Here is a 25,585-nt window from a genome sequence, read left to right as displayed (position 1 = left end):
GAATGGTGATGAAATCCGGCTGAATGATACCGTGAGGGTGCAGAATCTCACATATGAACGTACGTAACACATCCACACACCCCGTCTTTGCAAGTGTTCCTCTGCATTTTTCAGCCATCTTTAATTCAGTACTTTCATTGGACCTTATTTAAAAAATGCAGCAAGAATATTATTCAATGTTATATTATCTTTTTATCATTTTATAGAGTGTGACTCTGTCAAAAGATTATTTGTTGAAGTTGAGAATTCTTCATACAGAGACATCGTTACAGATGATGGTGTTACCTCAGTGATACAAACTGAATGCTTTGACGTGTTACAATAAAAAGTCAAACCCAAATTTGTTTTTGAAGAATATCCTTCCAATCATTTCTTTTTCAGGACTAACAGATAATTCCTTCGCTTTGAGACTGGCCTACAAGATCAATGACGTGAGCTTTCCAGAGAATGTAGAACTCAGGACGGAGACGCAAGCACGCATTCAGGACTCGGTCAACAAGCTGGTAAGCCTAGCCTGTCTGCACATAGCACAGTAAAATAGCAACAAACAGACTTTAATCGTAGACCAGAACATTCTCTACAGAGACCCTGACAGTACTAAACTGGTGTCCAGCTGTAACATTTTCACTCACCTCTTTATTTCTGCTTCAACCTCCAGATGAACGGATTGCTGATCCAACCTAATGCAAGTCCTTTCACCTTCCCACAAGCAAATTTCACGTAAGCTTCAAACCTGGGACTTCTGGCATGATTTTGTAGATCACAATATGAATTTAACATGTCTTATTGGAGAAAAGTTGCATGTTAATACTTGAGATAAAATCTACAAAAGTTGCATTTGATTAGCACGGGGCAAACCTCCTAAATTTTGTCTTTTCACGTCTTCCTGCAGCCACCTGCCCAATGAGATTCGTGCGAATGAGGAGTATGTCTATCAGGAAGGTGACATCAACCAACCAAGCAACTTCCTGGCTGCGATACTGGCAGTTAGTGGTAAGTGTCCCCTGGCACCCATCATCTCATACTAAAAATCATGCTGTTTTTGCATCATAAAACATGATTTGCGTGTTACAGTGGAAAAGACAGCTGTGTGTTTCCATAGAAAATCACCTGTTGCAGCTCCAACATCACTGAAAATTTTTTTTTTTTTGCTGGAAAAAGTTCCTGCTTGATTAATTTCAGAGACTTATTGTTTCTGTACTTTTAGGTCTTGCCACCACTACAGCTTCCCCTGTCATTTCTACAAGTTCTCCAGCATTGCCCACCACAGCAGCTCCACGTACAGTGTATGTTTTCATTTTCATATTTGGTTTTAGAGTTGGGGTCCTCCTTGCGACATCATTTCTCTGTCAAATCTGTGGTTTGCGGGATTTCTAATATAATCTCCATGTGTTTCTGCAGTGTGGGTCCAGTGTTTATCTTTGTCCGACTTGTGTTCCGCACCAACAACACCATCCCCAGTGAGAGCGATGTTCTCGCAAAGGGCAGTCCTTTCTTGAATGGTGATGAAATCCAGCTGAATGATACCGTGAGGGTGCAGAATCTCACATATGAGCGTACGTCACACATCCACACACCCCGTCTTTGCAAGTGTCCCTTGGCATCTTTCAGCCATCTTTAATCTAATGCTTTCATAGGACGTTTTTAAAAAGTGGAGCAAGAATATTATTCAGTGTCATATCATCTTTTTATAATTTAAAATAATATGACTCCGTGAAAAACATATTTAATGATGTTGAGAATTCTCCATACAGAGACAGCGTTAGAGATGATGGTCCTTGCATGTAAAATGTGAACCTCAGTGACAAAAACTCAAATGCTTTGAAGAGTTTCAATGAATCTCCTTCCAATCATTTCTTTTTCAGGACTAACAGATAATTCCTTCGCTTTGAGACTGGCCTACAAGATCAATGACGTGAGCTTTCCAGAGAATGTAGAACTCAGGACGGAGACGCAAGCACGCATTCAGGACTCGGTCAACAAGCTGGTAAGCCTAGCCTGTCTGCACATAGCACAGTAAAATAGCAACAAACAGACTTTAATCGTAGACCAGAACATTCTCTACAGAGACCCTGACAGTACTAAACTGGTGTCCAGCTGTAACATTTTCACTCACCTCTTTATTTCTGCTTCAACCTCCAGATGAACGGATTGCTGATCCAACCTAATGCAAGTCCTTTCACCTTCCCACAAGCAAATTTCACGTAAGCTTCAAACCTGGGACTTCTGGCATGATTTTGTAGATCACAATATGAATTTAACATGTCTTATTGGAGAAAAGTTGCATGTTAATACTTGAGATAAAATCTACAAAAGTTGCATTTGATTAGCACGGGGCAAACCTCCTAAATTTTGTCTTTTCACGTCTTCCTGCAGCCACCTGCCCAATGAGATTCGTGCGAATGAGGAGTATGTCTATCAGGAAGGTGACATCAACCAACCAAGCAACTTCCTGGCTGCGATACTGGCAGTTAGTGGTAAGTGTCCCCTGGCACCCATCATCTCATACTAAAAATCATGCTGTTGTTGCATCATAAAACATGATTTGCGTGTTACAGTGGAAAAGACAGCTGTGTGTTTCCATAGAAAATCACCTGTTGCAGCTCCAACATCACTGAAAATTTTTTTTTTTTTGCTGGAAAAAGTTCCTGCTTGATTAATTTCAGAGACTTATTGTTTCTGTACTTTTAGGTCTTGCCACCACTACAGCTTCCCCTGTCATTTCTACAAGTTCTCCAGCATTGCCCACCACAGCAGCTCCACGTACAGTGTATGTTTTCATTTTCATATTTGGTTTTAGAGTTGGGGTCCTCCTTGCGACATCATTTCTCTGTCATATCTGTGGTTTGCGGGATTTCTAATATAATCTCCATGTGTTTCTGCAGTGTGGGTCCAGTGTTTATCTTTGTCCGACTTGTGTTCCGCACCAACAACACCATCCCCAGTGAGAGCGATGTTCTCGCAAAGGGCAGTCCTTTCTTGAATGGTGATGAAATCCAGCTGAATGATACCGTGAGGGTGCAGAATCTCACATATGAGCGTACGTCACACATCCACACACCCCGTCTTTGCAAGTGTCCCTTGGCATCTTTCAGCCATCTTTAATCTAATGCTTTCATAGGACGTTTTTAAAAAGTGGAGCAAGAATATTATTCAGTGTCATATCATCTTTTTTAATTTAAAATAAAATATGACTCCGTGAAAAACATATTTAATGATGTTGAGAATTCTCCATACAGAGACAGCGTTAGAGATGATGGTCCTTGCATGTAAAATGTGAACCTCAGTGACAAAAACTCAAATGCTTTGAAGAGTTTCAATGAATCTCCTTCCAATCATTTCTTTTTCAGGACTAACAGATAATTCCTTCGCTTTGAGACTGGCCTACAAGATCAATGACGTGAGCTTTCCAGAGAATGTAGAACTCAGGACGGAGACGCAAGCGCGCATTCAGGACTCGGTCAACAAGCTGGTAAGCCTAGCCTGTCCGCACGTAGCACAGTAAAATAGCAACAAACAGACTTTAATCGTAGACCAGAACATTCTCTACAGAGACCCTGACAGTACTAAACTGGTGTCCAGCTGTAACATTTTCACTCAACTCTTTATTTCTGCTTCAACCTCCAGATGAACGGATTGCTGATCCAACCTAATGCAAGGCCTTTCACCTTCCCACAAGCAAATTTCACGTAAGTTTCAAACCTGGGACTTTTGGCATGATTTTGTAGATCACAATATGAATTTAACATGTCTTATTGGAGAAAAGTTGCATGTTAATACTTGAGGTAAAATCTACAAAAGTTGCATTTGATTAGCACGGGGCAAACCTCCTAAATTTTTCTTTTCACGTCTTCCTGCAGCCACCTGCCCAATGAGATTCGTGCGAATGTGGAGTATGTCTATCAGGAAGGTGACATCAACCAACCAAGCAACTTTCTGGCTGCGATACTGGCAGTTAGTGGTAAGTGTCCCCTGGCACCCATCATCTCATACTAAAAATCATGCTGTTCTTACATCATAAAACATGACTTTCTGTAGTTCAACTCATGATATTGTATTTGATAGAGTGACCTTCTCATTTTGTCAGAACTGACCACTCTTGCTTGGTTCATTTCAGTGTCTCATTGTCTCTGTACTTTAAGGTCCTACAACCACTACAGCTTCCCCGGTGATTGCCACAACAAATTCTCCAGCAGTGACCACCACAGCAGCTCCACGTACAGTGTATGTTTCCATCTTTATGTTTCGTTTTAGTGTTGGGGTCTTCCTTGTGAAATCATTTCTCTGTCAAATCTGTGGTTTGCTGGACTCCAATCCTAATGTCATCTCCATGTGTTTCTGCAGTGTGGGTCCAGTTTTTATCTTTGTCCGACTTGTGTTCCACACCAACAACACCGTCCCCAGTGAGAGTGATGTTCTGGCAAAGGGCAGTCCTTTCTTGAATGGTGATGAAATCCGGCTGAATGATACCGTGAGGGTGCAGAATCTCACATATGAACGTACGTAACACATCCACACACCCCGTCTTTGCAAGTGTTCCTCTGCATTTTTCAGCCATCTTTAATTCAGTACTTTCATTGGACCTTATTTAAAAAGTGCAGCAAGAATATTATTCAATGTTATATTATCTTTTTATCATTTTATAGAGTGTGACTCTGTCAAAAGATTATTTGTTGAAGTTGAGAATTCTTCATACAGAGACATCGTTACAGATGATGGTGTTACCTCAGTGATACAAACTGAATGCTTTGACGTGTTACAATAAAAAGTCAAACCCAAATTTGTTTTTGAAGAATATCCTTCCAATCATTTCTTTTTCAGGACTAACAGATAATTCCTTCGCTTTGAGACTGGCCTACAAGATCAATGACGTGAGCTTTCCAGAGAATGTAGAACTCAGGACGGAGACGCAAGCGCGCATTGAGGACTCGGTCAACAAGCTGGTAAGCCTAGCCTGTCTGCACATAGCACAGTAAAATAGCAACAAACAGACTTTAATCGTAGACCAGAACATTCTCTACAGATACCCTGACAGTACTAAACTGGTGTCCAGCTGTAACATTTTCACTCACCTCTTTATTTCTGCTTCAACCTCCAGATGAACGGATTGCTGATCCAACCTAATGCAAGTCCTTTCACCTTCCCACAAGCAAATTTCACGTAAGCTTCAAACCTGGGACTTCTGGCATGATTTAATAGATCACAATATGAATTTAACATGTCTTATTGGAGAAAAGTTGCATGTTAATACTTGAGATAAAATCTACAAAAGTTGCATTTGATTAGCACGGGGCAAACCTCCTAAATTTTGTCTTTTCACGTCTTCCTGCAGCCACCTGCCCAATGAGATTCGTGCGAATGAGGAGTATGTCTATCAGGAAGGTGACATCAACCAACCAAGCAACTTCCTGGCTGCGATACTGGCAGTTAGTGGTAAGTGTCCCCTGGCACCCATCATCTCATACTAAAAATCATGCTGTTTTTGCATCATAAAACATGATTTGCGTGTTACAGTGGAAAAGACAGCTGTGTGTTTCCATAGAAAATCACCTGTTGCAGCTCCAACATCACTGAAAATTTTTTTTTTTTTGCTGGAAAAAGTTCTTGCTTGATTAATTTCAGAGACTTATTGTTTCTGTACTTTTAGGTCTTGCCACCACTACAGCTTCCCCTGTCATTTCTACAAGTTCTCCAGCATTGCCCACCACAGCAGCTCCACGTACAGTGTATGTTTTCATTTTCATATTTGGTTTTAGAGTTGGGGTCCTCCTTGCGACATCATTTCTCTGTCAAATCTGTGGTTTGCGGGATTTCTAATATAATCTCCATGTGTTTCTGCAGTGTGGGTCCAGTGTTTATCTTTGTCCGACTTGTGTTCCGCACCAACAACACCATCCCCAGTGAGAGCGATGTTCTCGCAAAGGGCAGTCCTTTCTTGAATGGTGATGAAATCCAGCTGAATGATACCGTGAGGGTGCAGAATCTCACATATGAGCGTACGTCACACATCCACACACCCCGTCTTTGCAAGTGTCCCTTGGCATCTTTCAGCCATCTTTAATCTAATGCTTTCATAGGACGTTTTTAAAAAGTGGAGCAAGAATATTATTCAGTGTCATATCATCTTTTTATAATTTAAAATAATATGACTCCGTGAAAAACATATTTAATGATGTTGAGAATTCTCCATACAGAGACAGCGTTAGAGATGATGGTCCTTGCATGTAAAATGTGAACCTCAGTGACAAAAACTCAAATGCTTTGAAGAGTTTCAATGAATCTCCTTCCAATCATTTCTTTTTCAGGACTAACAGATAATTCCTTCGCTTTGAGACTGGCCTACAAGATCAATGACGTGAGCTTTCCAGAGAATGTAGAACTCAGGACGGAGACGCAAGCGCGCATTCAGGACTCGGTCAACAAGCTGGTAAGCCTAGCCTGTCCGCACGTAGCACAGTAAAATAGCAACAAACAGACTTTAATCGTAGACCAGAACATTCTCTACAGAGACCCTGACAGTACTAAACTGGTGTCCAGCTGTAACATTTTCACTCACCTCTTTATTTCTGCTTCAACCTCCAGATGAACGGATTGCTGATCCAACCTAATGCAAGGCCTTTCACCTTCCCACAAGCAAATTTCACGTAAGTTTCAAACCTGGGAATTTTGGCATGATTTTGTAGATCACAATATGAATTTAACATGTCTTATTGGAGAAAAGTTGCATGTTAATACTTGAGGTAAAATCTACAAAAGTTGCATTTGATTAGCACGGGGCAAACCTCCTAAATTTTTCTTTTCACGTCTTCCTGCAGCCACCTGCCCAATGAGATTCGTGCGAATGTGGAGTATGTCTATCAGGAAGGTGACATCAACCAACCAAGCAACTTCCTGGCTGCGATACTGGCAGTTAGTGGTAAGTGTCCCCTGGCACCCATCAACTCATGCTGAAAATCATGCTGTTTTTGCATCATAAAACATGATTTGCGTGTTACAGTGGAAAAGACAGCTGTGTGTTTCCATAGAAAATCACCTGTTGCAGCTCCAACATCACTGAAATTTTTTTTTTTTTGCTGGAAAAAGTTCCTGCTTGATTAATTTCAGAGACTTATTGTTTCTGTACTTTTAGGTCTTGCCACCACTACAGCTTCCCCTGTCATTTCTACAAGTTCTCCAGCATTGCCCACCACAGCAGCTCCACGTACAGTGTATGTTTTCATTTTCATATTTGGTTTTAGAGTTGGGGTCCTCCTTGCGACATCATTTCTCTGTCAAATCTGTGGTTTGCGGGATTTCTAATATAATCTCCATGTGTTTCTGCAGTGTGGGTCCAGTGTTTATCTTTGTCCGACTTGTGTTCCGCACCAACAACACCATCCCCAGTGAGAGCGATGTTCTCGCAAAGGGCAGTCCTTTCTTGAATGGTGATGAAATCCAGCTGAATGATACCGTGAGGGTGCAGAATCTCACATATGAGCGTACGTCACACATCCACACACCCCGTCTTTGCAAGTGTCCCTTGGCATCTTTCAGCCATCTTTAATCTAATGCTTTCATAGGACGTTTTTAAAAAGTGGAGCAAGAATATTATTCAGTGTCATATCATCTTTTTATAATTTAAAATAATATGACTCCGTGAAAAACATATTTAATGATGTTGAGAATTCTCCATACAGAGACAGCGTTAGAGATGATGGTCCTTGCATGTAAAATGTGAACCTCAGTGACAAAAACTCAAATGCTTTGAAGAGTTTCAATGAATCTCCTTCCAATCATTTCTTTTTCAGGACTAACAGATAATTCCTTCGCTTTGAGACTGGCCTACAAGATCAATGACGTGAGCTTTCCAGAGAATGTACAACTCAGGACGGAGACGCAAGCGCGCATTCAGGACTCGGTCAACAAGCTGGTAAGCCTAGCCTGTCCGCACGTAGCACAGTAAAATAGCAACAAACAGACTTTAATCGTAGACCAGAACATTCTCTACAGAGACCCTGACAGTACTAAACTGGTGTCCAGCTGTAACATTTTCACTCACCTCTTTATTTCTGCTTCAACCTCCAGATGAACGGATTGCTGATCCAACCTAATGCAAGGCCTTTCACCTTCCCACAAGCAAATTTCACGTAAGTTTCAAACCTGGGACTTTTGGCATGATTTTGTAGATCACAATATGAATTTAACATGTCTTATTGGAGAAAAGTTGCATGTTAATACTTGAGGTAAAATCTACAAAAGTTGCATTTGATTAGCACGGGGCAAACCTCCTAAATTTTTCTTTTCACGTCTTCCTGCAGCCACCTGCCCAATGAGATTCGTGCGAATGTGGAGTATGTCTATCAGGAAGGTGACATCAACCAACCAAGCAACTTTCTGGCTGCGATACTGGCAGTTAGTGGTAAGTGTCCCCTGGCACCCATCATCTCATACTAAAAATCATGCTGTTCTTACATCATAAAACATGACTTTCTGTAGTTCAACTCATGATATTGTATTTGATAGAGTGACCTTCTCATTTTGTCAGAACTGACCACTCTTGCTTGGTTCATTTCAGTGTCTCATTGTCTCTGTACTTTAAGGTCCTACAACCACTACAGCTTCCCCGGTGATTGCCACAACAAATTCTCCAGCAGTGACCACCACAGCAGCTCCACGTACAGTGTATGTTTCCATCTTTATGTTTCGTTTTAGTGTTGGGGTCTTCCTTGTGAAATCATTTCTCTGTCAAATCTGTGGTTTGCTGGACTCCAATCCTAATGTCATCTCCATGTGTTTCTGCAGTGTGGGTCCAGTTTTTATCTTTGTCCGACTTGTGTTCCACACCAACAACACCGTCCCCAGTGAGAGTGATGTTCTGGCAAAGGGCAGTCCTTTCTTGAATGGTGATGAAATCCGGCTGAATGATACCGTGAGGGTGCAGAATCTCACATATGAACGTACGTAACACATCCACACACCCCGTCTTTGCAAGTGTTCCTCTGCATTTTTCAGCCATCTTTAATTCAGTACTTTCATTGGACCTTATTTAAAAAATGCAGCAAGAATATTATTCAATGTTATATTATCTTTTTATCATTTTATAGAGTGTGACTCTGTCAAAAGATTATTTGTTGAAGTTGAGAATTCTTCATACAGAGACATCGTTACAGATGATGGTGTTACCTCAGTGATACAAACTGAATGCTTTGACGTGTTACAATAAAAAGTCAAACCCAAATTTGTTTTTGAAGAATATCCTTCCAATCATTTCTTTTTCAGGACTAACAGATAATTCCTTCGCTTTGAGACTGGCCTACAAGATCAATGACGTGAGCTTTCCAGAGAATGTAGAACTCAGGACGGAGACGCAAGCACGCATTCAGGACTCGGTCAACAAGCTGGTAAGCCTAGCCTGTCTGCACATAGCACAGTAAAATAGCAACAAACAGACTTTAATCGTAGACCAGAACATTCTCTACAGAGACCCTGACAGTACTAAACTGGTGTCCAGCTGTAACATTTTCACTCACCTCTTTATTTCTGCTTCAACCTCCAGATGAACGGATTGCTGATCCAACCTAATGCAAGTCCTTTCACCTTCCCACAAGCAAATTTCACGTAAGCTTCAAACCTGGGACTTCTGGCATGATTTTGTAGATCACAATATGAATTTAACATGTCTTATTGGAGAAAAGTTGCATGTTAATACTTGAGATAAAATCTACAAAAGTTGCATTTGATTAGCACGGGGCAAACCTCCTAAATTTTGTCTTTTCACGTCTTCCTGCAGCCACCTGCCCAATGAGATTCGTGCGAATGAGGAGTATGTCTATCAGGAAGGTGACATCAACCAACCAAGCAACTTCCTGGCTGCGATACTGGCAGTTAGTGGTAAGTGTCCCCTGGCACCCATCATCTCATACTAAAAATCATGCTGTTGTTGCATCATAAAACATGATTTGCGTGTTACAGTGGAAAAGACAGCTGTGTGTTTCCATAGAAAATCACCTGTTGCAGCTCCAACATCACTGAAAATTTTTTTTTTTTTGCTGGAAAAAGTTCCTGCTTGATTAATTTCAGAGACTTATTGTTTCTGTACTTTTAGGTCTTGCCACCACTACAGCTTCCCCTGTCATTTCTACAAGTTCTCCAGCATTGCCCACCACAGCAGCTCCACGTACAGTGTATGTTTTCATTTTCATATTTGGTTTTAGAGTTGGGGTCCTCCTTGCGACATCATTTCTCTGTCATATCTGTGGTTTGCGGGATTTCTAATATATTCTCCATGTGTTTCTGCAGTGTGGGTCCAGTGTTTATCTTTGTCCGACTTGTGTTCCGCACCAACAACACCATCCCCAGTGAGAGCGATGTTCTCGCAAAGGGCAGTCCTTTCTTGAATGGTGATGAAATCCGGCTGAATGATACCGTGAGGGTGCAGAATCTCACATATGAGCGTACGTAACACGTCTACACACCCCATCTTTTCCACTGTCCCTTGGCATCTTTCAGCCATCTTTAATCTCATGCCTTTTCATAGGACCTTTTTAAAAAGTGGAGCAAGAATATTATTCAGTGTCATATCATCTTTTTATAATTTAAAATAATATGACTCCGTGAAAAACATATTTAATGATGTTGAGAATTCTCCATACAGAGACAGCGTTAGAGATGATGGTCCTTGCATGTAAAATGTGAACCTCAGTGACAAAAACTCAAATGCTTTGAAGAGTTTCAATGAATCTCCTTCCAATCATTTCTTTTTCAGGACTAACAGATAATTCCTTCGCTTTGAGACTGGCCTACAAGATCAATGACGTGAGCTTTCCAGAGAATGTAGAACTCAGGACGGAGACGCAAGCGCGCATTCAGGACTCGGTCAACAAGCTGGTAAGCCTAGCCTGTCCGCACGTAGCACAGTAAAATAGCAACAAACAGACTTTAATCGTAGACCAGAACATTCTCTACAGAGACCCTGACTGTACTAAACTGGTGTCCAGCTGTAACATTTTCACTCACCTCTTTATTTCTGCTTCAACCTCCAGATGAACGGATTGCTGATCCAACCTAATGCAAGTCCTTTCACCTTCCCACAAGCAAATTTCACGTAAGTTTCAAACCTGGGACTTTTGGCATGATTTTGTAGATCACAATATGAATTTAACATGTCTTATTGGAGAAAAGTTGCATGTTAATACTTGAGGTAAAATCTACAAAAGTTGCATTTGATTAGCACGGGGCAAACCTCCTAAATTTTTCTTTTCACGTCTTCCTGCAGCCACCTGCCCAATGAGATTCGTGCGAATGTGGAGTATGTCTATCAGGAAGGTGACATCAACCAACCAAGCAACTTCCTGGCTGCGATACTGGCAGTTAGTGGTAAGTGTCCCCTGGCACCCATCATCTCATACTAAAAATCATGCTGTTCTTACATCATAAAACATGACTTTCTGTAGTTCAACTCATGATATTGTATTTGATAGAGTGACCTTCTCATTTTGTCAGAACTGACCACTCTTGCTTGGTTCATTTCAGTGTCTCATTGTCTCTGTACTTTAAGGTCCTACAACCACTACAGCTTCCCCGGTGATTGCCACAACAAATTCTCCAGCAGTGACCACCACAGCAGCTCCACGTACAGTGTATGTTTCCATCTTTATGTTTCGTTTTAGTGTTGGGGTCTTCCTTGTGAAATCATTTCTCTGTCAAATCTGTGGTTTGCTGGACTCCAATCCTAATGTCATCTCCATGTGTTTCTGCAGTGTGGGTCCAGTTTTTATCTTTGTCCGACTTGTGTTCCACACCAACAACACCGTCCCCAGTGAGAGTGATGTTCTGGCAAAGGGCAGTCCTTTCTTGAATGGTGATGAAATCCGGCTGAATGATACCGTGAGGGTGCAGAATCTCACATATGAACGTACGTAACACATCCACACACCCCGTCTTTGCAAGTGTTCCTCTGCATTTTTCAGCCATCTTTAATTCAGTACTTTCATTGGACCTTATTTAAAAAGTGCAGCAAGAATATTAATCAATGTTATATTATCTTTTTATCATTTTATAGAGTGTGACTCTGTCAAAAGATTATTTGTTGAAGTTGAGAATTCTTCATACAGAGACATCGTTACAGATGATGGTGTTACCTCAGTGATACAAACTGAATGCTTTGACGTGTTTCAATAAAAAGTCAAACCCAAATTTGTTTTTGAAGAATATCCTTCCAATCATTTCTTTTTCAGGACTAACAGATAATTCCTTCGCTTTGAGACTGGCCTACAAGATCAATGACGTGAGCTTTCCAGAGAATGTAGAACTCAGGACGGAGACGCAAGCGCGCATTCAGGACTCGGTCAACAAGCTGGTAAGCCTAGCCTGTCCGCACGTAGCACAGTAAAATAGCAACAAACAGACTTTAATCGTAGACCAGAACATTCTCTACAGAGACCCTGACAGTACTAAACTGGTGTCCAGCTGTAACATTTTCACTCACCTCTTTATTTCTGCTTCAACCTCCAGATGAACGGATTGCTGATCCAACCTAATGCAAGTCCTTTCACCTTCCCACAAGCAAATTTCACGTAAGCTTCAAACCTGGGACTTCTGGCATGATTTTGTAGATCACAATATGAATTTAACATGTCTTATTGGAGAAAAGTTGCATGTTAATACTTGAGATAAAATCTACAAAAGTTGCATTTGATTAGCACGGGGCAAACCTCCTAAATTTTGTCTTTTCACGTCTTCCTGCAGCCACCTGCCCAATGAGATTCATGCGAATGTGGAGTATGTCTATCATGAAGGAGACATCAACCAACCAAGCAACTTCCTGGCTGCGATACTGGCAGTTAGTGGTAAGTGTCCCCTGGCACCCATCATCTCATACTAAAAATCATGCTGTTCTTACATCATAAAACATGACTTTCTGTAGTTCAACTCATGATATTGTATTTGATAGAGTGACCTTCTCATTTTGTCAGAACTGACCACTCTTGCTTGGTTCATTTCAGTGTCTCATTGTCTCTGTACTTTAAGGTCCTACAACCACTACAGCTTCCCCGGTGATTGCCACAACAAATTCTCCAGCAGTGACCACCACAGCAGCTCCACGTACAGTGTATGTTTCCATCTTTATGTTTCGTTTTAGTGTTGGGGTCTTCCTTGTGAAATCATTTCTCTGTCAAATCTGTGGTTTGCTGGACTCCAATCCTAATGTCATCTCCATGTGTTTCTGCAGTGTGGGTCCAGTTTTTATCTTTGTCCGACTTGTGTTCCACACCAACAACACCGTCCCCAGTGAGAGTGATGTTCTGGCAAAGGGCAGTCCTTTCTTGAATGGTGATGAAATCCGGCTGAATGATACCGTGAGGGTGCAGAATCTCACATATGAGCGTACGTAACACATCCACACACCCCGTCTTTGCAAGTGTTCCTCTGCATTTTTCAGCCATCTTTAATTCAGTACTTTCATTGGACCTTATTTAAAAAGTGCAACAAGAATATTATTCAATGTTATATTATCTTTTTATCATTTTATAGAGTGTGACTCTGTCAAAATATTATTTATTGAAGTTGAGAATTCTTCATACAGAGACATCGTTACAGATGATGGTGTTACCTCAGTGATACAAACTGAATGCTTTGACGTGTTACAATAAAAAGTCAAACCCAAATTTGTTTTTGAAGAATATCCTTCCAATCATTTCTTTTTCAGGGTTATCAGATAATTCCTTCGCTTTGAGCCTGGCCTACAAGATCAATGACGTGACCTTTCCAGAGAATGTAGAACTCAGGACGGAGACGCAAGCGCGCATTCAGGACTCGGTCAACAAGCTGGTAAGCCTAGCCTGTCCGCACGTAGCACAGTAAAATAGCAACAAACAGACTTTAATCGTAGACCAGAACATTCTCTACAGAGACCCTGACATTACTAAACTGGTGTCCAGCTGTAACATTTTCACTCACCTCTTTATTTCTGCTTCAACCTCCAGATGAACGGATTGCTGATCCAACCTAATGCAAGTCCTTTCACCTTCCCACAAGCAAATTTCACGTAAGCTTCAAACCTGGGACTTCTGGCATGATTTTGTAGATCACAATATGAATTTAACATGTCTTATTGGAGAAAAGTTGCATGTTAATACTTGAGATAAAATCTACAAAAGTTGCATTTGATTAGCACGGGGCAAACCTCCTAAATTTTGTCTTTTCACGTCTTCCTGCAGCCACCTGCCCAATGAGATTCATGCGAATGTGGAGTATGTCTATCATGAAGGAGACATCAACCAACCAAGCAACTTCCTGGCTGCGATACTGGCAGTTAGTGGTAAGTGTACCCTGGCACCCATCATCTCATACTAAAAATCATGCTGTTCTTACATCATAAAACATGACTTTCTGTAGTTCAACTCATGATATTGTATTTGATAGAGTGACCTTCTCATTTTGTCAGAACTGACCACTCTTGCTTGGTTCATTTCAGTGTCTCATTGTCTCTGTACTTTAAGGTCCTACAACCACTACAGCTTCCCCGGTGATTGCCACAACAAATTCTCCAGCAGTGACCACCACAGCAGCTCCACGTACAGTGTATGTTTCCATCTTTATGTTTCGTTTTAGTGTTGGGGTCTTCCTTGTGAAATCATTTCTCTGTCAAATCTGTGGTTTGCTGGACTCCAATCCTAATGTCATCTCCATGTGTTTCTGCAGTGTGGGTCCAGTTTTTATCTTTGTCCGACTTGTGTTCCACACCAACAACACCGTCCCCAGTGAGAGTGATGTTCTGGCAAAGGGCAGTCCTTTCTTGAATGGTGATGAAATCCGGCTGAATGATACCGTGAGGGTGCAGAATCTCACATATGAGCGTACGTAACACATCCACACACCCCGTCTTTGCAAGTGTTCCTCTGCATTTTTCAGCCATCTTTAATTCAGTACTTTCATTGGACCTTATTTAAAAAGTGCAACAAGAATATTATTCAATGTTATATTATCTTTTTATCATTTTATAGAGTGTGACTCTGTCAAAAGATTATTTATTGAAGTTGAGAATTCTTCATACAGAGACATCGTTACAGATGATGGTGTTACCTCAGTGATACAAACTGAATGCTTTGACGTGTTACAATAAAAAGTCAAACCCAAATTTGTTTTTGAAGAATATCCTTCCAATCATTTCTTTTTCAGGGTTATCAGATAATTCCTTCGCTTTGAGCCTGGCCTACAAGATCAATGACGTGACCTTTCCAGAGAATGTTAAACTCAGGACGGAGACGCAAGCGCACATTCAGGACTCGGTCAACAAGCTGGTAAGCCTAGCCTGTCCGCACGTAGCACAGTAAAATAGCAACAAACAGACTTTAATCGTAGACCAGAACATTCTCTACAGAGACCCTGACAGTACTAAATTAGTATCCAGCTGTAACATTTTCACTCACCTCTTTATTTCTGCTTCAACCTCCAGATGAACGGATTGCTGATCCAACCTAATGCAAGTCCTTTCACCTTCCCACAAGCAAATTTCACGTAAGTTTCTAACCTGGGACTTCTGGCATGATTTTGTAGATCACAATATGAATTTAACATGTCTTATTTGAGAAAAGTTGCATGTTAATACTTGAGATAAAATCTACAAAAGTTGCATTTGATTAGCACGGGGCAAACCTCCTAAATTTTGTCTTTTCACGTCTTCCTGCAGCCACCTCCCCAATGAGATTCATGCGAATGAGGAGTATGTCTATCAGGAAGGTGACATCAACCAACCAAGCAACTTCCTGGCTGCGATACTGGCAGTTAGTGGTAAGTTTCCCCTGGCACTCATCAACTCATGCTGAAAATCAGGCTGTTCTTGGTACAATAAAACATGATTTGATTTACTTCAACTCATGATATTGTATTTCATATCGTGACCTTTTTGTTTTTTTGGCACTGACAACTCAGTGATTTACAGCTGCCAAGATTACTGTTTAGTTTCTGTTCAGATTATATGTGTTGTTAGGAAGATTATGAATTCCCTGAAGTGTGTGTTACAATGGAAAGAACAGCTGTGTGTTTTTTTTAATTTTTTTAAATTCACCTGTTAGTGCTTGAACATCACTGAAAATCAACCTTTTTGCTGGATAAATTTCTTGTGTGAGTCATTTCAGCATCACTTTGTTTCTGCACTTTCAGGTCCTGCCCCCACTACAGCTTCCCCTGTCATTCCTACGACACCTTCAGCTGTTGCTCCGACGACTTCTCGCCCAGCCACTCATATTGTTCCACCCATTCCAGTAGCACCAACGTCCATCACAGCAGCGCCTACAGTGTATGCTTCCACTTTAATCTTTGGTTTCAGAGTTGGGGTAACACAAATCTCATAAGCTATCTGTTCAATTTATCCTCTCATGGAGCACTAATCCAAATTTTACTTCCCTCTGTTTCTACAGTCGTGGCATGGTTTTCATCTTTCTCCGATTTGTGTTCCACACCCTCAAACCCGTCCCCACTGAGAGTCAGGTTCTCTCCCAGGTCAGCGCTTTGCTGAAATTTCGTCAAACAAGGGCGCTGGATAATCCAGTGAGGATTCAGGATCTCACGTATGAAAGTAAGTCTCACTTCCACACATTTCTGCTACTGTCCATTGTCACCTTTACAAAATTTTTATTTATCAACTTTTCTAGGACTCTTTTTCATGTTATACACAAATATTATTCAATAACACATTATCCTTTTATAAACTGTCACTCAGTCCATAACATCTTCAAAAATATTCAGAATTTTGCATGGAAATACTGAAATGACACTATTTCAAATCTATTTCTAATCTACGTGACAATGCATAACCAAAAAGAAATTTATTAAAAAAAAATCTCCCTCCTGTCCTTTTCCCTCAGAAATATCAGATCATATCTTCGCTTTGAAACTGAACTATCAGATAAGCAACGTGACCTTTCCAGAGAAATATGATCTCAGGAACGAAACGCAAAAACTCATTCAGGACTCCGCAAACAAGTTGGTAAGCCTAGCCTGTCAGCATGCAGCACAGTAATGTGGGAACAAACAACTTTAATTGTAGATCAGAACATTCTTTATAGGGCCCAACATAACTGAAACTACTGTAACTTGCGGTCTTCTGCCTTCCTACTCCTACTTGCACTATATCAGTTGCCATCCTCCTGTAGATGGATGGGTAACTGCCATCATGAACCTACAGGCTGTAGGTTCTGCTATTCTTTGTTTAAACTTCATTCGTTCATGGTTTATCTGAGGTAATCAGGCTTGGATGACTCCTCATTGGATATATTATGTGTCTATAAACTTCTGTAAAAATTATTCTTATTTCTATGGCTGAAGGATGAAGCTGCACCTAGCAGTGAGGATGATCTTTTAATTCATTGATTTTTGTTCAACCTCCAGCTGAACACATTGCTGAACAGCCCTAATGCAAATCCTTTCACCTTCCCAGAAGGAAATTATACGTAAGTCACAAACCTGGGGTTTCTGGTATGACTTTGTTCATTGCAATATTGACATATCTTCATTGAGAAAAGTTGCGAACTCACGCTTGTGGTAAATCTAAAAATCTAAAAGTGCATTTGATAAGCACGGGGCAAACTTCTTAAATTCTGCCTTTTCACGTCTTCCTGCAGCAACGGGCTCAATGTGATTAATGCCAGTGTGGAGTATATCTTTCGGGAAGGTGACATCAACCTACCAAGCAACTTCCTGGCTGCGATACTGGCAATTAGTGGTAAGTTTCTCCTGGCACTCATCAACTCATGCTGAAAATCATGCTGTCCTTGCATCATGAAACATGATTTGCTGTAGTTTAATAAAATTGTATTTGATAGAGTGACCTTCTCATTGTGTCATCTCTGACCACTCACAGATGTACAGCTGCGCACATTACTTTTTACTCCCTGTTCAGATTATACGTGTTGTAAGCAAGATTTTGAATTCCATGAAGGGCGTGTTAGAGTGGAAAAGACAGCTGTGGTGTTTTCCTAGAAATTCACCTGTTACAGCTCCAACATCACTGAAAACCGTTCTGTCCAGACTACATATGTTGTTTGCAGGTTTGTTATTTCACTGAGGTGCATGTCACGGTAAAAATTACTTGTGCGTTTCCTGGAAATCCACCTTCTGGAGCTGAAAAGCAGGCTTTTAGCTGGGTGCAATTCCTGCCCGCTAGTTTTAATCACCCATTGCGCCTGCACTTTCAGGTCTGGCCACCACCGCAGCTCCCACCACCACAAGCAGCCCTGTCCTCCTGCTGATCACAAGTACTGCAGGCAGGTTCCCTGGATGGGCCCTGGCCATCATCATCCCCTGCGGTATCGCCATCATCCTCCTCCCCTTCTGGATCCTCCTTTGTGTAAGTACTGCGGTGTGTGTGTGTGTGTGTGTGTGTGTGTGTGTGTGTGTGTCGGAACTGTTAGCATTGTCTATGACTTTCTTCTTCTGTCTCAGTGAGCCACTCCCCTGTATTTGAGGTAGTGCTCCCTCTCTTGCTCTGACTTTCACTTTGTGTTACGGTGTGTGCTCTCTCTCTCTCTCTCTCTCTCTCTCTCTCTCTCTCTGACTTTCTCTGCCTCTGTGTTGCAGTGCCTGCTGTGTGGTTGCTGTGCGGCCATTAAGAGACGTTGGCGCAGGAGGCAGGCCTACCACATACAGCAGTATGTCACACATCCCATGTGAGAGGGTGGAGCTTGGACGTTCAGCTGGAATCTGAAAACCAAGTTTTATTATGATTGATGTCTTATTATAATGTTCTTACACATATGATACATAGCAACTGCATGGCTGGATGGTGTAAGATATTTATCTTTATTTATTAATATGGGTTAAATATGAGAATTATCCTAAATTCTCAGCTATGTTATACCCAGGTATTCAAATGTAAATCTGCATGTATTTATCTTTCTATGAAGCATTATTTTTATTTAATTAAAGGTTAACTATGTATTGCATATTGCAAAGTCAATGCAATATTGATGCAATTTGTTAGGTTTAATCAATTATCATTTGACATGTAATTTAAAGTTTACAAATGAAAATGATTTAAATCCTTATGTTTATTTTACTATATAAATCTCTCCAACTGTATTTAAAATGAAAATGTACTGAATATGTGCAGGAGTTACAAAACTATTCCAGGCTGTAATTGTACATACTGGAATAAATAATATTGTTTATTATTACAAGTATTTTAAAACAAACTGTTGATATTAGATCAATTTTTAACTTATTGTATGTTTATTTTTCAAAATAATAAAAAGATTATATTTTGTTATTCTGTTTATAATGGTATGTAGTAATCATCTGTACTGTGGGTTCTAAATAAAGATTAGTTAATTTTTTTACAACCTTGTTTACATGGTTTTTTATTTGACATTAGCATGGGAACATTCAACAGAACATCAGAATTTACATGCCAGGTCCAGGATGAGGGGAATCTCACAAGAAGACTTTTTCCACTATCACTAAGAAAAGGAATACAAACTAACATCTTTACTTTTCATCCATCCATCCATTATCCATACCTGCTTATCCTGGTCAGGGTCGCGGGAGGTGCTGGAGCCTGTCCCAGCATGCATTGGGTGAGAGGCAGGAATACACAGGGCTCAATAAGTCACACACACACACACACCCAGGGCAATTTTGACTTTCCAATTAACCAATTATGTCTCTGGGAGGAAACCAGACTACAGGGAGGAAACCCACACATACATGGGGGAGAACATGCAAACCCCACTCAGAAAGGTTCTGGCCGAGATTCAAATCAAGGACCTTCTTGCTGTGAGGCAACAGTGCTACCCACTGCACCACCGCCCTCCGTACCTTTCTGAGCACATTCTGACACCAAAGTATGAGACAAATAAGTTTAGCAGTGTTAATTGCTTAACAATTGTACCATCATCCTCTCCTGGTGTGAGCTTGGAATACTTTTATAAATATAAGACTAAAGGAGTGTCATGCACTCCAAAAGCCATACAAAGTTCTTACAAATCCATATCCATCTTCAAAATGTGGAAAGCTGATTACGGTTCCATTTTGGTTCAAGAAAAAATCTGGGACACTTGAGGCCTAATCCTCATACAGCCAGACACAGAACTTATAATCAAATGCCTATAATCAGACATTTCATTTAAACACTTTCTCAGCGTGTTACTTTGCTTCATAAATCTCTAAAAGGACTTTTTTTTTTACAAACATATAATTAATTAATTCATTAATAATAATAACAACAACAACAATAATAACAATAACAATAACAATAATAATAATAATAATAGTAATAATAATGACAATAATAATAATAATATGTTTGTAAAAATCCTTTTAGAGTTTTATGAAGCAAAGCAACCCATTTACCTGTTAGAGAGTGTGTAATTCACAGAGTCATAGACAGTACCCAAAACCATTGAGCAATGGGTGGGTCCATAAACCTTCTTCCATGAGAGGGCTGTGACTTGTTTTGTCAGCAGCAGACAAATATTCATTAACTTTTGCTCCCTACGTCCCAAATTGTGCCCAGGCAAGTAAGGACCTAACATACAAAACTTGGGCTTAATTTGCTTCTGTGGGATCCCTAGCACTGCAGTTAACTGTTCTTAACTGAACGTTCTAATGCTGATGCAATTGAACACTTAAAAAACATTCCAAAAAAACTACTCTTAACCTTGGGAATAGGCCAGGGAAGAGTGGTGACGGAACATTTTGGAAGAGGCAGAGTAGATTGGGGAAATTCAAGATATTAATTTTAGTTGAGAAATATAAAAAGTATAGGTGCATATTTTCAGTGTGCAAACAATCTGTATGCCCGGCTTTGTAACGTGTTTAACCACATGAAAAAGAGAAACTTGAATGGGTGCATTACTCCTCTCCTCGATACTAAAGGGCATTATTGAGGATTTAGAATTTTTGACTTTCCTGATATTACCAGATCTCTCCATCAAATCCAGTTGGGCTGGGGCAGATCTGCTCAAGTCTCTCAAAAACAGGATGACGTCAGCCACATAAAGGGTTATGCAGTGTTCTAGCTGTCCTATGCTGAGACCTGCGATCTCTGTATGTGAATTGTGATCTTATCACAATTGCCAACGGCTCGATAGCTAACATAAATAAAAATAGTGACAGAGGACACCCCTCTCTGCACCCTCAGTTGATTCTGATTGGCCACAATGAAGTACAATTTCTCCCTGCCTCAGCATATGGATCCTTTTATAAAAGTCTAACCCATTTACAGAAATTTGCCCCACCCAAATCTCTCCATGACTTCAAACAGATAGGGCCATTCAACCCTGTCAAAGGCATTCTTTGGTGTCTTATAATAGGAAAGTTGTGTCTGGTGTTCTCTTCTGGGTGTGGAGAATATTTAACACCCTCCTCACATTGTGAAAGCCGATGTAAGACTATTATTATGGATGACATCATCGGTGATTGGCACTCAGGGATGAACCTATTTTGCTCTCTCTATTCAATGTATGGGACTAAATGTTCGAGTCTCTTAGTTAAGATTTTACAAAGCACTTTTGAAATAAGAATTCAAGAGACGTATGGGTCTGAGGCTTTAACATTTGTCTTTCGGTTTCCCCGGTTTTGGCAAAACAGTGATTAGGAACCCCATAGGTAGACCATCTGGCCACACCCCTTTACCAGATTTGCATCAGATATTTTCTCTAATGTCAGTTTTTCCCCTGGCATCTAACTGGATGGCTCTGGGGTGCCAGGCACATTGAGACCATCTGAGAAATGGGTTTTAGTTTGCAAATCCAGCAGCCTCCTGCAGCTGAAACAGCCGCACGCACTGATTAGATTGTAAATTCTGTGTATGCCAGAATCCACGACAACATAGAAATTTATGAACCCTGAAATAGTGAAAATGTGTGTTAGGACCCGGCTGTCTAGGGGTGTTGTAAAATGGGGTCCGCATTACATTACATTACATTACAGGCATTTAGCAGACGCTTTTATCCAGAGCGACTTACACAACTTTTACATAGCATTTTTACATTGTATCCATTAATACAGCCGGATATATACAGAAGCAATTTCGGTTAAGTACCTTGCTCAGGCTATAAACAGTATGTACAATATATATATATATATATATATATATATATATATATACACGGACATATGCACACACACACACACACAACTGAGGATTGGGATCCTGAGTGTTGCCAAAGAAAATAAAATAACAAAAGCAAATGAAGATAGCTAGAAACAAAAGTAGAAGAAGACTACCTATCTTGAGATTCAGATCAATAGCCTACCTACTATTCTAACAAACTTAAATACAGAGGGAGACAACACTCCTAGACTAGTGTGTCTATACAGTAAAAACTAATACTACGTGAAAGTGTACAGAGCCGTCTGTCTTACTTGTCCCAGTGTCTCAACGCGGCGGACAAAAGAGACATAGACAAACATATCTCTACGCATCCTCCAGACCGTGTGTACAAACTGAGGCTTTTAAATTCATAAAGGGGATCAACAAAGTGAACTACAAGAGATTCTTCAGTTGAGTTCTGTTAGTAGAATGAGGGGACATAAATGGAACTTATTCCATTCCATACAGACAATAGGAACAGTTTTTTTTTTTTTACAGAGAGTAGTCAATGTATGGAATAGCCTGCCAGGTCGCATAGTAGAGGCAGAAACTCTGGGGATTTTCAAGACTAGGTTTGATACAGTGTTAGATACTATCGTCATTATGTTGTGCTATGTTATGTTAAACTATTCATTGTGGATGTCCAGCTGTATTAAGCATGAGATAGATTTTCCATCTGTCAATAGCTGTGGTATCTGAAGAGCATAAGCAACAACAATATCTGAATAATATAGACAAAATTCCAACAAAAAATGCCATTAATACATACATGCCATTAATGTGGATTAATGTGGGTTGTATTAACATACATACACAAAGTATAATAATCAAAAGGAAGCTTCTGAAACATAGGCTGATATTCACATTAGTAACAGAGCTGAGATGTTAAACTATTGTGTTCAACCAACAGAAAATGAGCTAAATGTGAATAGTTACATGACACTACAAAGTAAAAAATGTATTTAAAATCAATTGCATGTGATTGCAGTAGCAAAAAAAATAAAAAAATATATATGCAAATTGCTCTACAGCTGTGCAATATTAACTCATTATAGACGTGACTATAAAAACTTATGCGTGAGCAAGGGACCGAGCACTGTTGTCAGACTTTGCGAAAGTAACGATACACAGCGAGAACATTCTTGCTCTTCAGGATAAGTCAATACCTTTTACCCAGAGCTCTGTCGCAGCTTGCCAATACTTTGTTTTTCAGGACACAGTACTGTCGATGGAACCAAACAATAGTTGTGTGCTTGCCTGCACCTTCGTCACCAGCCTTTTAATTCAGATAATTCTTTTTACTCTGCCATTTTTTTTTTACTTCTGCCATCATGTTTGTTTTTTACTACAATGATAATTACATTACTTAGCAGAATTTTACTGCCATTTCCAAGTGATTTAATTACCAAAATGAGATTAGTGACCGTATAAGCAGAATTGATGGGACTTCCCTGGGTGGGGTCCTAAAGCGCATTCATGTACGCATGCTTTTAGGGATATTTGTGACCTAAAAATGCAACATGCGTATGTGGGATTTACGAAACTTTTTTCATTCGTATGCATATTTTATGAACCATGCTTATGCACAGATGAGTAACTGGTCCTACAATGAAATTTAGGACGAAATTCATGTAAATTCTATGCATGATGGCCCTTAATTGGAGCTATATGATTTTTTCTAAACGACACTGAATGTCTCGTTTATTACAACAGGTTCTACTATAGGATCCCCTTCATCGGTTTTTTAATGTTATAACAGATCTTTCTGCTTGTAGTTTCTTTATACACTGTGCTAAAGTCTCTGAATGTTTTTCTCCCTGATCAAAGAATGACTGCTGAAATCTTTCTGCAGTTGCCTCAGAGACTGATAATTCTTCAGATTGTACTTTTAGAAGCAGTAGTTCTTGATAAACTTCAGAATAAGGTTTCTGAAAATGACTGAAAGTTGACTTCAACATTGTGAACTTTTATCAAGATGTTTTGAATTTGGAGCTTGTGAAGTTAATAGTGTGACCCTTAATAAAGGATTTAAATGCCTCCCTTTTGGTACAGGAAGATATTTTGTGAAGTTTTAAAAAATCACTCACCATCCACTTTATTAGGTAAACCAATCTAGTTTCAAGGAGGACCTTGTTTTGCCTCATTCTTCATGCATGGATTCAACAAGGTGCATCTTTGCCTGCAACAATAGGTCTAACTGTAGTGACCCAGCCTGTTCAAACTGGTTTTACAGTGTGCGTAAAAGCACAGATTCCATTCATGTGAGAATAATCAGCTCCTTTGCTCGCACCAGCCATGTCAGGGTCTTCATCACCCTTATGAACTGTTTTTGGACCTCTAATGATGAAACACAACAAACACCCATGATAGCGAGCTATCATGGAAGCCTGCTTTGGTATGCAGACACAAATCATAAAACAGTCTAACAAAAGAACACTTTTATCACAGAGTAATGTTAAAAATACACGCACACATACACATATGTAATTATATATATATATATATATTCAAATCAGTGGGAATCACAGGTCAAAAGTGATAGGCTCTGATATCCCAGATGAGGTGTAAAGTATGATTAAGTTGCATTTTGATGATATCTTGATTACTGATCACAGGCATTCTTATCCAGGGCGACTTCCACAACTTTTTTTATTATTATTTTTTTTAAACAACTTTTACATTTCCGTTTGCATCCATTTATACAGCTGGGCAATGCAGGTTAAGTACCTTGCTCAGGGGTGTAAAATGGCAGTGTCCTACCTGGGAATAGAACCAGTGACCTTTAGGTAACAAGACCAGCTCCTTACCCATTATACTACATTATACTACACTGCCGCTCGGTTTGAAGGGACCTCCTTTCAAGCGGAATTGTGTTCAAGTCCACACGCCTTCATAGCAAATAACAACCTCTTTGATCCCATTGGCATGCATATGCCTATTCTTGGTTTATTTTTGGCAAGGTTTTTGCTCATCCTACACATACGCAATTAATACACCCTGTCCTATGAGTCAGACGTAGCAGCTATAGTCACATCACTTAGAAATGTACACCCCTTGAACCCACCCTAATATGTTGAGCGCACCTTTAAAATACCTCCCTTTGGATACCAACCGCCAGAACGCTAATTCATCGCACTGAAGTTCAGTTGCGCTTTCCACTTCGACGGAGTGACTGTACACTAGAAAGATTTTCAAATCGAAGCAAACTAGTGGATTCTGCTTTCCAGACCAGAGAGATATGTACTTTGGAAAGAAGAGGGGGTGAGTTTGACTACATGAACTGAAGAGGGTAGACAGATTATATTATCAATGAATGTTTATATTTTTTTGAATATGATATCACTTAGACTACAGAATCAATTGAGCTGATTTTAGAGAGTGCATAAAATATGAGAAACAACTTTTGCAGAAAAGGGATGAGATTATGGGGACATTATTTTATCAGACCATATGTTGGAGTTTTGCAGATAGAATCTATGCTTGTTGGTCTTGTGGATATAATTACTGGATGGT

General features: G+C 40.1%; 2 protein-coding genes and 4 long non-coding RNA genes across 6 annotated transcripts; all 6 read left to right on the top strand.

Moving 5' to 3' along the window:
- Positions 1-1,890: 1,890 nt before the first annotated feature.
- LOC118227230 lies at positions 1,891-2,473 on the top strand. Its single transcript, XR_004765212.1, has 3 exons — positions 1,891-1,987; positions 2,143-2,204; positions 2,377-2,473. It is a non-coding gene; the product is annotated as an uncharacterized LOC118227230 (long non-coding RNA).
- Positions 2,474-6,311: 3,838 nt separating this feature from the next.
- On the top strand, positions 6,312-6,902 carry LOC118228420. Its single transcript, XR_004765485.1, has 3 exons — positions 6,312-6,427; positions 6,583-6,644; positions 6,816-6,902. It is a non-coding gene; the product is annotated as an uncharacterized LOC118228420 (long non-coding RNA).
- Positions 6,903-7,128: 226 nt separating this feature from the next.
- On the top strand, positions 7,129-7,847 carry LOC118228421. The gene is made up of 3 exons (XR_004765486.1): positions 7,129-7,208; positions 7,324-7,478; positions 7,788-7,847. It is a non-coding gene; the product is annotated as an uncharacterized LOC118228421 (long non-coding RNA).
- A 1,441-nt stretch (positions 7,848-9,288) lies between these two features.
- Positions 9,289-9,866, top strand: LOC118226968. The gene is made up of 3 exons (XR_004765131.1): positions 9,289-9,380; positions 9,536-9,597; positions 9,770-9,866. It is a non-coding gene; the product is annotated as an uncharacterized LOC118226968 (long non-coding RNA).
- A 67-nt stretch (positions 9,867-9,933) lies between these two features.
- LOC118227471 lies at positions 9,934-12,127 on the top strand. The gene is made up of 8 exons (XM_035417969.1): positions 9,934-9,967; positions 10,085-10,163; positions 10,279-10,433; positions 10,745-10,866; positions 11,022-11,083; positions 11,255-11,355; positions 11,537-11,739; positions 12,074-12,127. The coding sequence occupies exons 1-8, from the start codon at positions 9,934-9,936 to the stop codon at positions 12,125-12,127; spliced, it is 810 nt and encodes a 269-aa protein (XP_035273860.1).
- Positions 12,128-12,226: 99 nt separating this feature from the next.
- Positions 12,227-19,007, top strand: LOC118226861. Its single transcript, XM_035416828.1, has 10 exons — positions 12,227-12,337; positions 12,493-12,554; positions 12,727-12,827; positions 16,144-16,279; positions 16,401-16,558; positions 16,848-16,969; positions 17,371-17,432; positions 17,604-17,704; positions 18,177-18,328; positions 18,559-19,007. The coding sequence occupies exons 2-10, from the start codon at positions 12,493-12,495 to the stop codon at positions 18,649-18,651; spliced, it is 987 nt and encodes a 328-aa protein (XP_035272719.1). The 5' UTR covers positions 12,227-12,337; the 3' UTR covers positions 18,652-19,007.
- Positions 19,008-25,585: the final 6,578 nt, after the last annotated feature.

This window comes from Anguilla anguilla, chromosome 5 (genome assembly GCF_013347855.1).
Source record: "Anguilla anguilla isolate fAngAng1 chromosome 5, fAngAng1.pri, whole genome shotgun sequence".
In the NCBI taxonomy this organism is placed as follows: domain Eukaryota; kingdom Metazoa; phylum Chordata; class Actinopteri; order Anguilliformes; family Anguillidae; genus Anguilla; species Anguilla anguilla.
Note: the sequence above shows the minus strand (reverse complement) of the source record. Positions and strands in the feature narration are given on the sequence as shown.